This window comes from Arachis duranensis, chromosome 9, assembly GCF_000817695.3.
Source record: "Arachis duranensis cultivar V14167 chromosome 9, aradu.V14167.gnm2.J7QH, whole genome shotgun sequence".
Taxonomy (NCBI): domain Eukaryota; kingdom Viridiplantae; phylum Streptophyta; class Magnoliopsida; order Fabales; family Fabaceae; genus Arachis; species Arachis duranensis.
In genome coordinates, this window is record NC_029780.3 from 37,894,340 (window position 1) to 37,907,805 (window position 13,466).

Sequence of the window (13,466 nt, forward strand, 5' to 3'; positions counted from 1 at the left end):
CTTATAGTATATTTCAGGCAGATTGATTGCAAACTTTGGAAGTTCTAAAGGATGCCAAAACCAACCAGGTCTGATTGAGACATCACAGAGGGCAGGTACCCACTCATGACCAGTTGGATCTCCCTCGGCCGCATATCTGTTAGAAACAAAGAAAACATTGAACAATCTGAGATAATAACAAAGTTTTATATATGGGGATACTTTTTTGGCATGTTCTCAGATAATAACAACATCCTATTAATTAAAATTAATAGTAGACATATAGATAGATAGATTCCTTTAGTTTCTTTTTTGAAGTCTGTGTGGTCCCGATCAGATAATAATTAGCTTCTACCAGCGATTATAGAGAGGATTAGCTCCCGATGGCACACCCCTCTTCTCTTCTAACTCTGCTCCTTTCCCATTCCCATAAGACACCACCTCATTGTTAGGTGAGGAAGATGAACCAGCTCTGTTGTTGCTGCTGAAATTCAACAAACCAAACACTATGCCACCAAAACCAGAACTGCACAATATCAAAAGAACCAGAAGCATTGAAGAAATAGCTCCCATTTCACTTATATGCCACAACTAATTCTCCCTCATCAACATTCTTCATATACACAGCAGCTAGCTGCTCCCTTGCTGATGATGAAATGTATGCAAATAAATAGGCTCAATTAATTAGTAGCGTAACAAATTTATGAATATGAATCTATCTGGAGTAAAAGGAGACAAGGTGGTAGTGTATATATATTAAATGCTTGTGAAGCTATGTTGTGAAGGGGTTTTATAGTGTGTGTCTACCTTGTCATTTGAGTCAAGTGGTACACAGCTAGAGATGGCAAACACCAACAATAAGCAAGGTTATATATGAATGACACGCCAGGGAGAGCTTTTTGTCCGGCATGACAACACTTTTTGTTATTTGTTGGGATATAGGACACTATGATGTCTTATTATTATATCATCATCTGCACCTGCTTTTGTTTCCACCTTTATTTTCCTACTTGTTTAATGCAATCATACAACTATTACCTCCCAAAAGAAACTAACAACCTAGCTATATCCGTTCAAAGCAGAGAAGAAGAGCATAAACAACATATTCATGTTAACAGAAAACTAAATTCACAGGAAGGGATAAATAGAGAAAGTTCAAAAATTCATTAATGAAGGCTTTGGCTTTGGCCAATGCAGCAAAACAGGATATAAGACGACAAACTAAATTTGGCAGTATAACTATAATTAGACAAGAAGGAATGGGAAAGCAACGGGGAGAAGCCAAAAGCCCACTCTTTGCAACGAAAAAAAAAACAAACAAAATAGAACAATGCCAACTTAAAATTTTCAAGCATATCATGGTAAGGAAAAATGCATATCAGCTGGCAGAGGGTGTTCGAAAAAAGACCAGTTATTTGATTCACTAGCCTTCAAAGCACTTAAATATTACACAGGTTAATTTTGAAATTGCATTATAACCTTGTTTCCTATATCTTTGGCTCCCCCTTATTGTAGCTACATATCCAGCTAATGCCCCCATTGACATAGGACAGATAAGGGCTCAAACTACTGTGATCCTCTACAGCCAACAGAAAAGAAACCAATGAACAATATATAGTAAAAATTGGATAAGGTATGAGATATTTCCTGCAAGTAATTGCATCCCTAAAACGTAAACCATGCATAAATACACACATTAACTGACAACATCTCCTACTCAATAAAGCCTCACACAAAGTACATTTGGTAAAATCAAATCCAGCAACATATTCGCAAGAGTTTCAACAGTTCATGAAACAATAATTTAGAAGTTGTATAACTGATAATGACATGATAACTGATAAAACACAGCCTAAGTCTCCAAAGAAATACTTTGCTAATATAGCGAGTATATTGCAACACTGAGTAATAAAGTAAAATACCTGACTTGGAAGAACCAGAGGCAAGAGTTTTCAACTTATGTAAAACTCTAAACTGTATAGCTGTATATCGCATAACCATAAGCAATGCCGGTACATTCCCCCGCCAAAAACCGTGTAAATTTGTCATAGAAACTTATGCTGATAAGTGATAACTTACAAAAGAAAATGCACTTGAACAGAATTGGATAAACTGTGCGCTATTGTTTAGACCTGAAAACCTTCTTCTCTGAAAATATCTTTAGATGCTTGAAATATACCAGTGTATTTTGATGGTGCAGCAAAATCCTTGCGTAGTAAAGCCCATGAAGATGTGGGCTCTAGTTGAACCTATCATTGTCAATGAATATGAATATTGAATAAAACATCATTTTTTGAGGGAAATAAAATAAACTTGAAAGGAGGCAATGACAAAAGAATAAACTAAATGAAAAGCACCAAAATCTTATTAGCACAAGAAGAACGAGGTGAATAACAATTGAATCGGATCCATAATTTTAACACTCAGATCACACTCAATCACTATCAATGGCGCCAAACCAAGATAGATGTATTATTGGCTAAGAAAACCAATAAGAAACTTAAAAACCGTCCATCTAATGGAAATTAATTATAACTTAGACTTATAAACAAAATCAATAACAGCAAGCGAATATTCATATATTCATCTAATGGAATCAGAGGATTAGAGTTCCTTCACAGAAAGCTTGCCATCTCTATCTCTGTAATGAAACCCTAAATTGTTTTGAGAAGATAGAAACTGCAAAGAAAAATTGATAAACCTAAAATTGGCACAGAAAAATTTGAGCCCTAAGCAACAGAATCATAAAATCAGAGTATACCTCTTTATAGCCGTGGAGTGTTGTCAGGGGGAGCTTGGTGGTTGCTCCGAGTAGAATCTCACGGATGACGATGTTGGACACGGTGGCGAAGAGGTGGAAGAAAAACGCTGATGGTGGCCAAAGGAGGAGGAGAAGCGCGTGGGGACAAGGGGGAGGCTCGGGAGCAAAATTGCCGGAGGTGTATGAAGCGAAGGGGTAGGAAAAGGAGCATGAGGAGGACGGCGTCTGGTTTCTAGAGGAAGGTGAAGCCACGGCGGCTATTGTTGAATTGATTGGAATTGGATGTGACTGAAACTCATGCGACGAGGAGAAGCGGCGGCGGCGGCAGAAAAAGAAGCTCGTTTTAGTTGAGTGGAGTGTGAATGGAGCTCAAAAGAGTGGGGTAGAATTAGGTTTAATCTAATATTTTCCGACGGAAAATCTGTCTGTAACCATTTTCTACGAAAAAAATTAATTTTTCCGACAGAATTATAGACGAATTCTCTTTTCTCTCTGTAATTTATGCTAATTCATTTTTTTTTGTTTTCCGACAAAAAATCCCTCTGAAATTCCGTCTGTATTTTCATGGGATAAAATCTGTCGAAAATATCCGTCTGTAATAACTAGTTTTCTAGTAGTGAACCAGTTCAAATTTTTTTTATTAAGTAGAATTAATTTATCGAATATAAAATTTGTTAGAAATTAAGTTAATCTATATATAACTCCATATAATATAGTCCTTCTTTCCAAAGAAATAAACATGATGTACAGAAGTGTGCTGCTAGGACTTGGTTTAGTTTGATTTGTGTTTAAGCTTATATATAAGTTATTGGATTAATTAGCTAGGTTTTAGTGTTTTACTCTCATAGTAAGCAAACTTGAATCACAGTCAAGATAGGTCGCGTTAGTGTTCCCTTCAGTCAATTAGTCAATGGTTTCACTTCTTCAGATTTGTTTTAATTTACTTGGATAATTTCTTGGTTCAATTAACTCATTGCATGTGAATGAAAAATAAATTAGTTTGGTTACAATTAAATGGGCATATATTCTCATCGTAAGTAAACCAAAATTTTAAAAAATTTTAAGACTTGCTAATATTTAATTTATTTTAATTCTATCCCAAATATTTTAAATATATTTTAAGATGACTTTCGAGGTTAATGTTGTTAAGAAACATGACGACATGATAATTTAATTGATATCTTAAAATGGTTTTATCTAATTACTATCGTGATTCGTGAACACGAATAAAATATTAATATTGAACACCGCTTGTTATATAAGTCTATTATAATACTAATTAGAATCTAAAATTCATCGTCGTCGATATATCCGAGTGGTTAAGGAGACAGACTTGAAATCTGTTAGGTTTTGCCCGCGCAGGTTCGAACCCTGCTGTCGATGTTTTTTATCCACCATTGTGCAATCATCGATCGTCTAATCATTACGGGCCAATCATCAAGTCCTTTGCTTTTACTTAAATAAATTAGGTAAATTTTTATTTTGTTCTTGTTATTCTACATTTTGCGTCATATATCAATAGATGTGTATATTTTTTTTTATTGAATTTTAAAATATATGAATAAAGATTACATTCGGATTTGATTTATTGGTTTGTTTATTTTTATTTTTTTTAAGCTATTTGATATAATATTCCAATAATAATATAGAATATTTTATTATTTATAACATATTATTATTGTTAATGGATATGATGCATCACTATTTTATGATACATTTTGTGTTTAATTTAGGTAGATTTTATCCATTTTTTTTTACATTTATTCAAGGAAATAGTATGGTTTTATGATTTTCTCCTAAATTGTGCTTAAGTATAAAAACATGCTTTTTAGATCCTTAAATTGTTAATTTTGATTCACCTTTGATCCCACTATATGCCTTGATGTGTTTGTTAGTGATTTCAGGATGAAAAGACTGGGAATGGATCAAAGGAATGAAGAGAAAATCATGCAAAGATGAGAAATCATGAAAAATCAAGGATTTGGGATGCATTCACCGACGCGCACGCGCAACAGACGCGCATGCGTGGATGGGAGGTCGCATGGCGACGCGTACGCATACGCATCGGTGCTCGCACATGACCCACTTAAAGTGAATCTGCTGGGGGCGATTTCTGGGCTTCCCAAGTCCAAATCCAACTCACTTCTATAGCTATTAAACTCAGGGATTGAAGGAGGATTGGGAGTTGTCAGGGGCAGTTAGTTACCAAGTAGTCATAGTTTAGTTTGGATCATGTTTTAGTTAGTCTCTAGAGAGATAAGCTCTCTCTTCTCTCTAGAATTAGAATTAGGATTAGGTTTAATTCTTCTCTAGATCTAGACTTTAATTCTTCTTTTCATCTACTTCTTTTTCTCAATTTCTTGTTACTACATCTTATTCTTTTATTCTTTTGTTGTGATCTCCCTTATTTTGTATATTTTGTTGTTGATACACTCTTGTTCTTCTTATTTTCTTTTAATGCAATTTGAGGTAATTCATGTTAATTGTGTCTTCTCTGATTGTTGTTGTTAATTCTTTGCAATTAGTAGTTGTTAGATTTCATTCTTGTTGTCATTTTACTATGCTTTCCTTTTATGCCTTCCAAGTGTTTGACATAATGCTTGGAAGGAAGTTAGAGTAGAATTTTCTCCTCCTAGCTTTGGTTGAGTGATTAGTGACTCTTGAGTTGTCAAAGTTTCTTGTTGATTGATAATTAGAAGTTGCTAATTGATTTGAATTCCACTAAAGCTAATCTTTCCTTAAGAGTTGACTAGGACTTGAGGAATCAATTTGATTTATCCACTTGACTTTCCTTCATAGTTAGAGGTTGACTAAGTGAGAGCAATGGATAATTCTTATCACAATTGAGGATGATAATGAGAATAGGATTTCTAGTTCTCATTCTTTGCCAAGAGTCTTTCTTAGCTATTAGTTTTATTCTTGCAATTTACTTTTTTTGCCTCCTTATTCAAAAACTCCAATATACACCTCATAACCAATAACAAGAACACTTCCCTCCAATTCCTTTGAGAGACAATCCGAGATTTAAATATTTCGATTATTATTTTTAGGGGTTTGTTACTTGTGACAACCAAATATTTGCATGAAAGGATTATTTGTTGGTTTAAAAACTATACTTGCAATGAAATTTCAATTGATTCTGTACCATCAAAAATCTCTTCATCAGGATACACAACTATATGTATACATATTATCTATTTAAAAAACATATATCATGGTTTTTTTCTTGCATTTTTAGTTTTTGTTATATATATATATATATAGTTTATGTTAAAATTTCATTATAAGTTAAGAAAAATGATTATGTTTCAATTGGTTGAAATTCTTTTATAATTAAATATATTTTTGCATTAGAAGTTCATATGTATAAATATTAGTTATTTTTTATATTGGTTATACTTAACAAATAATTCTATATTTTTTTGTTATAAATCTATGATATATATATTTGAACCAACAAAATACTTGTTAAATAGATAAGAATAATCATCAAAAAATATATTTTATCGCTAATATAAAAGACATTTTTAATTATAATTTTTTACTAAACTATTTTTTTTAGTTTGAAATTGATAATCAAAGCTATATATCAACTCTTGAAAACTAAGAACATATTTTAATAATTTTAAAGGAAAATAGAGAAAAACGAAAAAAATTATGCACAATAATACTATTAATTTATGTATATCTTCTCCTTAAAATTGTCTTCAATTTATATGTAAATATGAATTATATAAAAAATAGAATTTATATCAAAATAGGTCACTCTAATCTTATGATTGTTTTTTTTTTACTATTATAAAAAAAAAAAAGGTGCAAATACCAATAGATTCTTTACGGTTCTTTTTTTTTTCCTTTTTGTATTATTAGTGTATTGCTGCAAAATACATTTGAAAAAAAAAATTTAAACATGACTCAGTCAGCAGCATGAGAAACGAAGATATACTTTGGATCTTGTTAAATCAAAATTGCATTATTTTCATGATTTGATTGTAACTTTTATGTACTAAAAAAAATTACATAGATAATTTAATTGTATATCGTCCAAAGTATCAAAAATAATTAATTTGTAAATACCTTATTTATAAAATAAGTTAAATACATAAATCTAATTAAATAATTATATAGTTTTTTATATGATAAATACATTAAAATTAAATTTTTATTAATTTATCTCAGAAGATAATTTTATTTGTAAAATAATAATTGTTACGGTTCGGTCCAAACCACGAGCGGGTCGGCCCGACCCATCGAGAACCCGATCCGAGCGACCGAGTCCTTAGCGCTCGCCACGGTGCCAGGACACGCGTCCTCGTCATCCCATCAATATGGTTGAGGAAGCTTCGGGGAAAATGGGCCTGTCCCCCCCAGGGCCCACCTCTGACACGGTATAAATAGGGAAGGACCTACCCTTCCCTCGAGGTACGTCATACCCTTTCATCTAACCATTTTCCCGCCTGCACATTGCTGACTAGAGCGTCGGAGTGTCTTTGCAGGTGGCACCCCCCTCATTCTCCTTCTGCAACGAGTACTCGGCTACTCGGCAAGCCCAACTCCAGCACGACCAAAGTAGAGGCGTTCCCATTCCCTCACCTACTCACCCGACCTGTCCGGAAACCGACAACCGAACATTGGCGCTGTCTGTGGGGAGTTCTGCCTAAATGGAAGTCGCGCTGGGTCCCGGAGACCAAGCCCGAGCAGCCGGAGCGGAGGGGGCAGCCTCCGTCGCCTCGCTAAGGGGGCGGCGGAGGTCCCCCCGACAACACACAGAACAGCACACGAGAGCACGACCCTTCGGGGGAACAGGCGGCGACAGCGCCATAATAATGCAGGAGCTACGCCACAGGGTCTAGAACTTGGAGCGACAGTTGGCCGACCGGGAGCGGGACGAACGAACTACCGATCCCAGCTACACCCCGTCCCCCGAAAGCGAGGAGGAAGACTCTCACCGAAGCCGCCCGCGGCGTACATCCGCATCCCGAACGGAAGCGGAGAGCACGCGGGAGGAGTCTCCTATCCCGAGAAGACGAAATGACACGATCATCTACTCCCGGAGCAGGCTAACCCGCCATGCGGCAAGAGGTCGCGAAGACGGGGAAAGGAGATCCGAGAGAACACGACAACCTGTGATAATGGGCGTCACCCCATTCCACCGATCTATCCTCGAGGTCCGGTTGCCGAAACACTTCGACAAACCAACAGACATGAGGTACGACGGAACTCAAGACCCTCTAGAACACCTCACGGCCTTTGAGGCCAGGATGAATCTGGAGGGAGTGGGGGACGAGGTAAGATGCCGTGCCTTCCCAGTAACCTTAGCGGGGCCAGCGATCAGGTGGTTTAACGGCCTCCCGCAAGGATCCATCTACAGCTTCTCGGACATCAGCCGTGCATTCCTGGCCCAATTTACAACACGGATAGCGAAGGCAAAGCACCCCATCAACCTTCTAGGGGTAACCCAGAGACAAGGAGAACCGACCAGGAAGTACCTAGATCGGTTCAACGATGAATGCTTGGAAATCGATGGCCTAACCGACTCGGTGGCCAGTCTTTGCCTGACAAATGGCCTCCTCAACGAGAACTTCCGAAAACATCTTACCATGAAACCGGTTTGGACAATGCATGAGATCCAGACGGTAGCCAAAGAGTACATAAACGACGAGGAAGTCAGCCGAGTAGTGGCCGCCAACAAACGGCAGCCCAGCTACAATCAAACCCGACAACAGGGAAATGGGGAAAGGCCAAAGGGACAAACCAGGGAAGAGGCGCTAAGTAAGGCACCAAGGACATTCCCCCGAGTCGGGAAATTCACCAACTACACTCCGCTCGCTCTCCCCGTCGCGGAAGTTTACCAACAAATAGCCGAGAAAGGAATCCCGCCGAAGCCCCGACCACTCAAGGACCGCACTGGAGGGAACAAAAACCTTTATTGTGACTACCACAAGGGTTATGGCCACCTAACGCAGGATTGTTTTGACCTGAAAGATGCACTGGAACAAGCGATAAGGGAAGGAAAACTAGCGGCCTTCTCCCACCTAATCAGGGAGCCAAGGAGGCGCTACCGCGACCAAGACGAAGAAGGCAAAACCCGTTCGGCAAAGCGACGACAAGAGCCAGAAGGCGGAGAACACGGCCTCACTGTGATAAACGTAGTAACGGCCAAAAACGCCGCACCAAGATCCAGATCCGCACACAAGAAGGACACAAAGATATTGTCGATCTCCTCCTCGTCGACGCGAAACTCTAAGAAGCCTCCATTCATTTCTTTCGGCCCAGAAGACCAATGGTTCGACGACGTCCAGGAAAACCCACCCATGGTCATAACGGCCCGAGTAGGGACCGGTCTCGTCAAGCGCATCCATGTCGACACGGGAGCGGACTCGAATATCATGTTCCGCAACGTGTTCGATGCGCTGGGATTAAAGGATGCCGATCTAACGACTCACCAACACGGGGTCATTGGATTGGGCGACCACTTCATCAAACCGGATGGAGTAATATCCCTGCCGATCTCAGTGGGACAGACTCAAGGCCGAAGATCGGCGATGGCCGAGTTCGTGATCCTCCGAGACTCCACCGCCTATAATATCATTCTGGGAAGAAAAACGATCAATGATTTCGAGGCCATAATCAACACAAAGCTGCTAATCATGAAATTCGTTACCGACGACGGATCCATAGGGTCCATAAGAGGAGACCTTGAGACGGCGGTCGCTTGTGACAATGCCAGCCTCTCCCTTAGAAAGAAGTCCAAGGAGGCGTCCGGTGTGTTCCTAGCCGACCTAGATGCCAGAGTAGACGACAAGCCTAGACCGGAACCAGAAGGGGATCTGGAGAAGTTCAGAATCGGTGACGAAGACGAAAGATTCACGTTCGTTAACAAGAACCTCCCACGCGAGTTGAAGGAGCCCTTGGTCGAAATGATAAGAGCCTCCTAGAAACAGGCTTTATACGGGAAGTGGACTATTCGACATGGCTCTCGAATGTAGTTTTGGTGAAAAAGCACAACGGCAAGTGGAGAATGTGCGTAGACTATTCTGACCTTAACAAAGCATGTCCCAAAGATTGCTTCCCTCTCCCTAACATAGATGCACTCGTCGATGCTGCGGCGGGATACCGGTATCTAAGTTTCATGGACGCCTACTCCGGTTACAACCAGATTCCGATGCACCGTCCAGACGAAGACAAGACGGCGTTCATAACGCCAGGAGGAACTTTCTGCTATAAGGTGATGTCATTCGGCCTAAAAAATGCGGGAGCAACATACCAGAGGCTGATGAATAGGATATTCCACGACCTCATAGGGAAGACAGTTGAAGTCTACGTGGATGACATCCTCGCAAAAACAACACGATCTGACGACCTTTTGAACGACCTGGCGAGTGTATTCGCGTCCCTCAGGCAACACGGTATGAGGCTGAATCCCCTCAAGTGTGCTTTCGCTGTGGAAGCTGGAAAGTTCCTCGGATTCATGATAACCCAAAGAGGGGTAGAAGCCAACCCGGAGAAGTTCCAGGCGATACTCCAAATGAAGAGCCCAGGCAGTATCAAGGACGTCCAAAGGTTGGCAGGTCGGCTGGCCTCACTATCACGTTTTCTCGGAGCGTCGGCAACAAAAGCCCTACCTTTCTTCAATCTCATGAAGAGAGGAATGGCGTTCGAATGGACACCCGCATGCGAGGAAGCCTTTCGGCATTTTAAAGAAATCCTGGCGGCACCACGTGTCCTCGGGAAGCCAAAAGAAGGGGAGCCGTTATACCTGTACATCGCCATAACAGGAGAAGCCTTGGCCTCAGTTTTGGTACGAGAAGAAGGACGGACACAACAACCAGTCTATTTTGTCAGCAGAGCCTTACAAGGGGCAGAGCTAAGATATAACAAATTGGAGAAGTTAGCTCTGGCACTCCTGACCTCTTCGAGGAGATTGAAGCAATACTTCCAAAGTCACCAGATCGTCGTAAGAACGGATCAGGGGATCCGGCAAGTGCTCTAAAAACCCGACTTGGCGGGGAGAATGATGACCTGGTCGATTGAACTCTCTCAATACGACATACGATACGAACCCCGGCAAGCCATCAAAGCGCAGGCGATGGCGGATTTCCTGGTGGAAGTAGCGGGGGATCTGGTCGAAGACACGAACACACGGTGGAAGCTCCATGTAGATGGAGCCTCCAACCAGACGTTCGGGGGTGCCGGGATTATCCTGGAAAGCCCGGCTGGAGTCGTATACGAACAGTCAATTAAGTTCGATTTTCCCGTTTCAAACAACCAAGCAGAGTACGAAGCCCTTATAGGAGGCTTAACCTTAGCAGCAGAGGTCGGGGCAACAAGGTTGGAGATATGCAGTGATTCGCAAATCGTCACCTCCCAAGTTAACGGAAGTTATCAAGCTAGGGACTCACTGCTACAGAAATACTTGGAAAAAGTCAAGGACTTGAGCCAAAAGTTTGAAGAAGTCACGATCCAGCACGTCCCGAGAGAAAGGAACAGACGGGCAGATCTCTTGTCAAAGTTGGCTAGCACCAAACCGGGAGAGGGTAACCGGTCTCTAATCCAAGGAAAGTTGAAGGAGCCGGCAGTCACATTACACCTCTCGAACCCAAGCCCCTCCTGGTTGGATCCCATTATCGACTTCTTAGAAAACAGCAAGCTCCCCGACAACGAAAAAGATGCCAAAAAGTTAAGAAGGGAAGCCGCCAGATACGCCATCATCCAGGGTCAGCTTTTCAGGAAGGGATTCAATCATCCCCTACTGAAGTGTTTACACCCCGACCAGACGGATTACGTCCTCAGGGAAGTCCATGAAGGATGCTGCGGCCACCATATAGGAGGCAAAGCCCTAGCGAGGAAGCTAATCCGAGCTAGATATTACTGGCCATCGATGATGGCTGACTCCAAGGAATTCGTTAAGAAGTGTGTCAAGTGCCAAGAAAACGCCAACTTTCATCGTGCACCGGCCTCTGAGCTCAGCTTGCTAACGGCCTCTCGACCATTCTCGCAGTGGGGAGTCGATCTCTTAGGACCTTTTCCCGTCGGCCCGGGACAAGTCAAGTACCTCATAGTCGCTATCGACTACTACACAAAATGGATAGAGGCCGAACCGCTGGCCAGCATATCCTCGTCCAATTGCAGGAAATTCATGTGGAGACAAGTCATAACACGATTCAGTATCCCGGAAGTCGTCATCTCGGACAACGGGACATAATTCACCGACAAAAAGTTCACAGAGTTCCTCACCGGCCTGGGCATAAGGCGGAGATTCTCCTCGGTAGAGCACCCGCAGACAAACGGGAAGGTCGAGTCCGCAAACAAGATCATCCTGCAAGGGCTCAAGAAGAGGCTGGATGGCAAGAAAGGCGCTTGGGCCGACGAGCTAGCCTCGGTTCTCTGGTCCTACCGAACAACCGAGCAATCCTCCACTAAAGAGACACCTTTCCGACTAACCTACGGGTCAGACGCAGTGATACCTGTAGAGATCGGAGAGCCGAGTCCACGATTACTCCTGGAGGGAGTAGAGGAAGCCGTCGAGAAAGACCTGATAGAAGAAACCAGGGAAATGGTCCATCTGGCAGAAGCAGCGCTAAAACAAAGAATGGCCTTACGCTACAATGCCAAAGCACTCAAAAGAAAGTTCGAAGAAAACGACCTCGTCCTGAGGCGTAACGACATCGGCCCGTCTACCCCGGGAGAAGGCAAACTAGCGGCGAACTGGGAAGGACCATACCGAATCAAGGAGGTAATCGGGAGAGGAGCATACAAGCTAGAAAGACTTAACGGCAAGGAGGTCCCGAGGACATGGAATGCGGATAACTTAAGGAGGTTCTATTCATAAGCCATCTATTTTGTAATAGCACTTCAGTGTCTTTGTTACAATGATTGAACCTGCCCAATTTCTACATGCTATATTTGCCTATGTTATTTTCTAATTTCTAACTTTTGAGTGACCACTGCGAGAACGATGATATGCGGCCTCGGGACTGATCACCCCGGGAGCCCCTCAGTTCAAAATACACGGTGAACGACCATAACAAGAACGCACGCCATAAACGGCCAACGCGAGTAAACGGAAACGCGAAGTAAATCAACAACGAATAAAACAAGAAGTTAAACTTACGGGCAAACGAGCCCACAAACCCATTAACGGGCACCAAAGTCACAATACAAAGGTTCAACAAAAAGAAGTTCAAATAGTACAAACATCACTTCTTCGGCATATCAACAACTTTACCATCCTTAATGGTCTTGAAAACTCCGATCGCCGACACATCGAAGTCCGGAGAAACGATCTTCACCTGAGCTTTGAGGGCCTCTTCAGTCATGAAAATCGCATTCTTGCCCTGCTCCTTGACTTCCTTGTGCTTTGAAAATCGCATTCTTGCCCTGCTCCTTGACTTCTTTATGCTTTCGTTTGAACAACTCGGCCTCCTCTCGGGCAGCCTTGGCAGCCGCCTCCGCTTCGTCCCGCTCTTTCTCCAGAGCGGACACCCGACCTTGCGCAGCGCTCAGCTGGCTCTTCAAGGTCAGCTCTTGCTCCGTCAAACGGGACACGGAGGCGTCGGCAGTCTTCAACTTCTCCTCGGCTGAAGCAACCTTTTTCTGGGAGGCGTCAAGCTTGTTCCCCGCTTCAACTAACTGATCTTGAAGCGTTTTCACTTGGGTTTTGTATTTGTTATTGGCATCAACCGCAGACTCAAGCTTCCGACGAAGCGAGGCCATACCGGAAAGC

The 13,466-nt window shown here is 41.8% G+C and overlaps 2 protein-coding genes and 1 non-coding gene across 3 annotated transcripts; 2 read left to right on the forward strand and 1 right to left on the reverse strand.

Annotated features, from left to right (window-relative positions):
• Positions 1–44: 44 nt before the first annotated feature.
• Positions 45–7,562, reverse strand: LOC127741542 (uncharacterized). The gene is made up of 8 exons (XM_052254264.1): positions 7,429–7,562; positions 2,741–3,077; positions 2,111–2,228; positions 1,902–2,012; positions 1,499–1,558; positions 558–624; positions 372–505; positions 45–136 (listed from the first exon to the last, which is right to left on the reverse strand). The coding sequence occupies exons 1-8, from the start codon at positions 7,560–7,562 to the stop codon at positions 45–47; spliced, it is 1,053 nt and encodes a 350-aa protein (XP_052110224.1).
• TRNAS-UGA (transfer RNA serine (anticodon UGA)) lies at positions 4,042–4,123 on the forward strand. The gene has a single exon. It is a non-coding gene; the product is annotated as a tRNA-Ser (tRNA).
• Positions 7,563–7,872: 310 nt separating the features above from the next.
• On the forward strand, positions 7,873–9,678 carry LOC107465463 (uncharacterized). The gene has a single exon (XM_016084438.1). It carries the CDS (start codon positions 7,873–7,875, stop codon positions 9,676–9,678), a length of 1,806 nt encoding a protein of 601 aa, XP_015939924.1.
• The last annotated feature ends 3,788 nt before the right edge of the window (positions 9,679–13,466 follow it).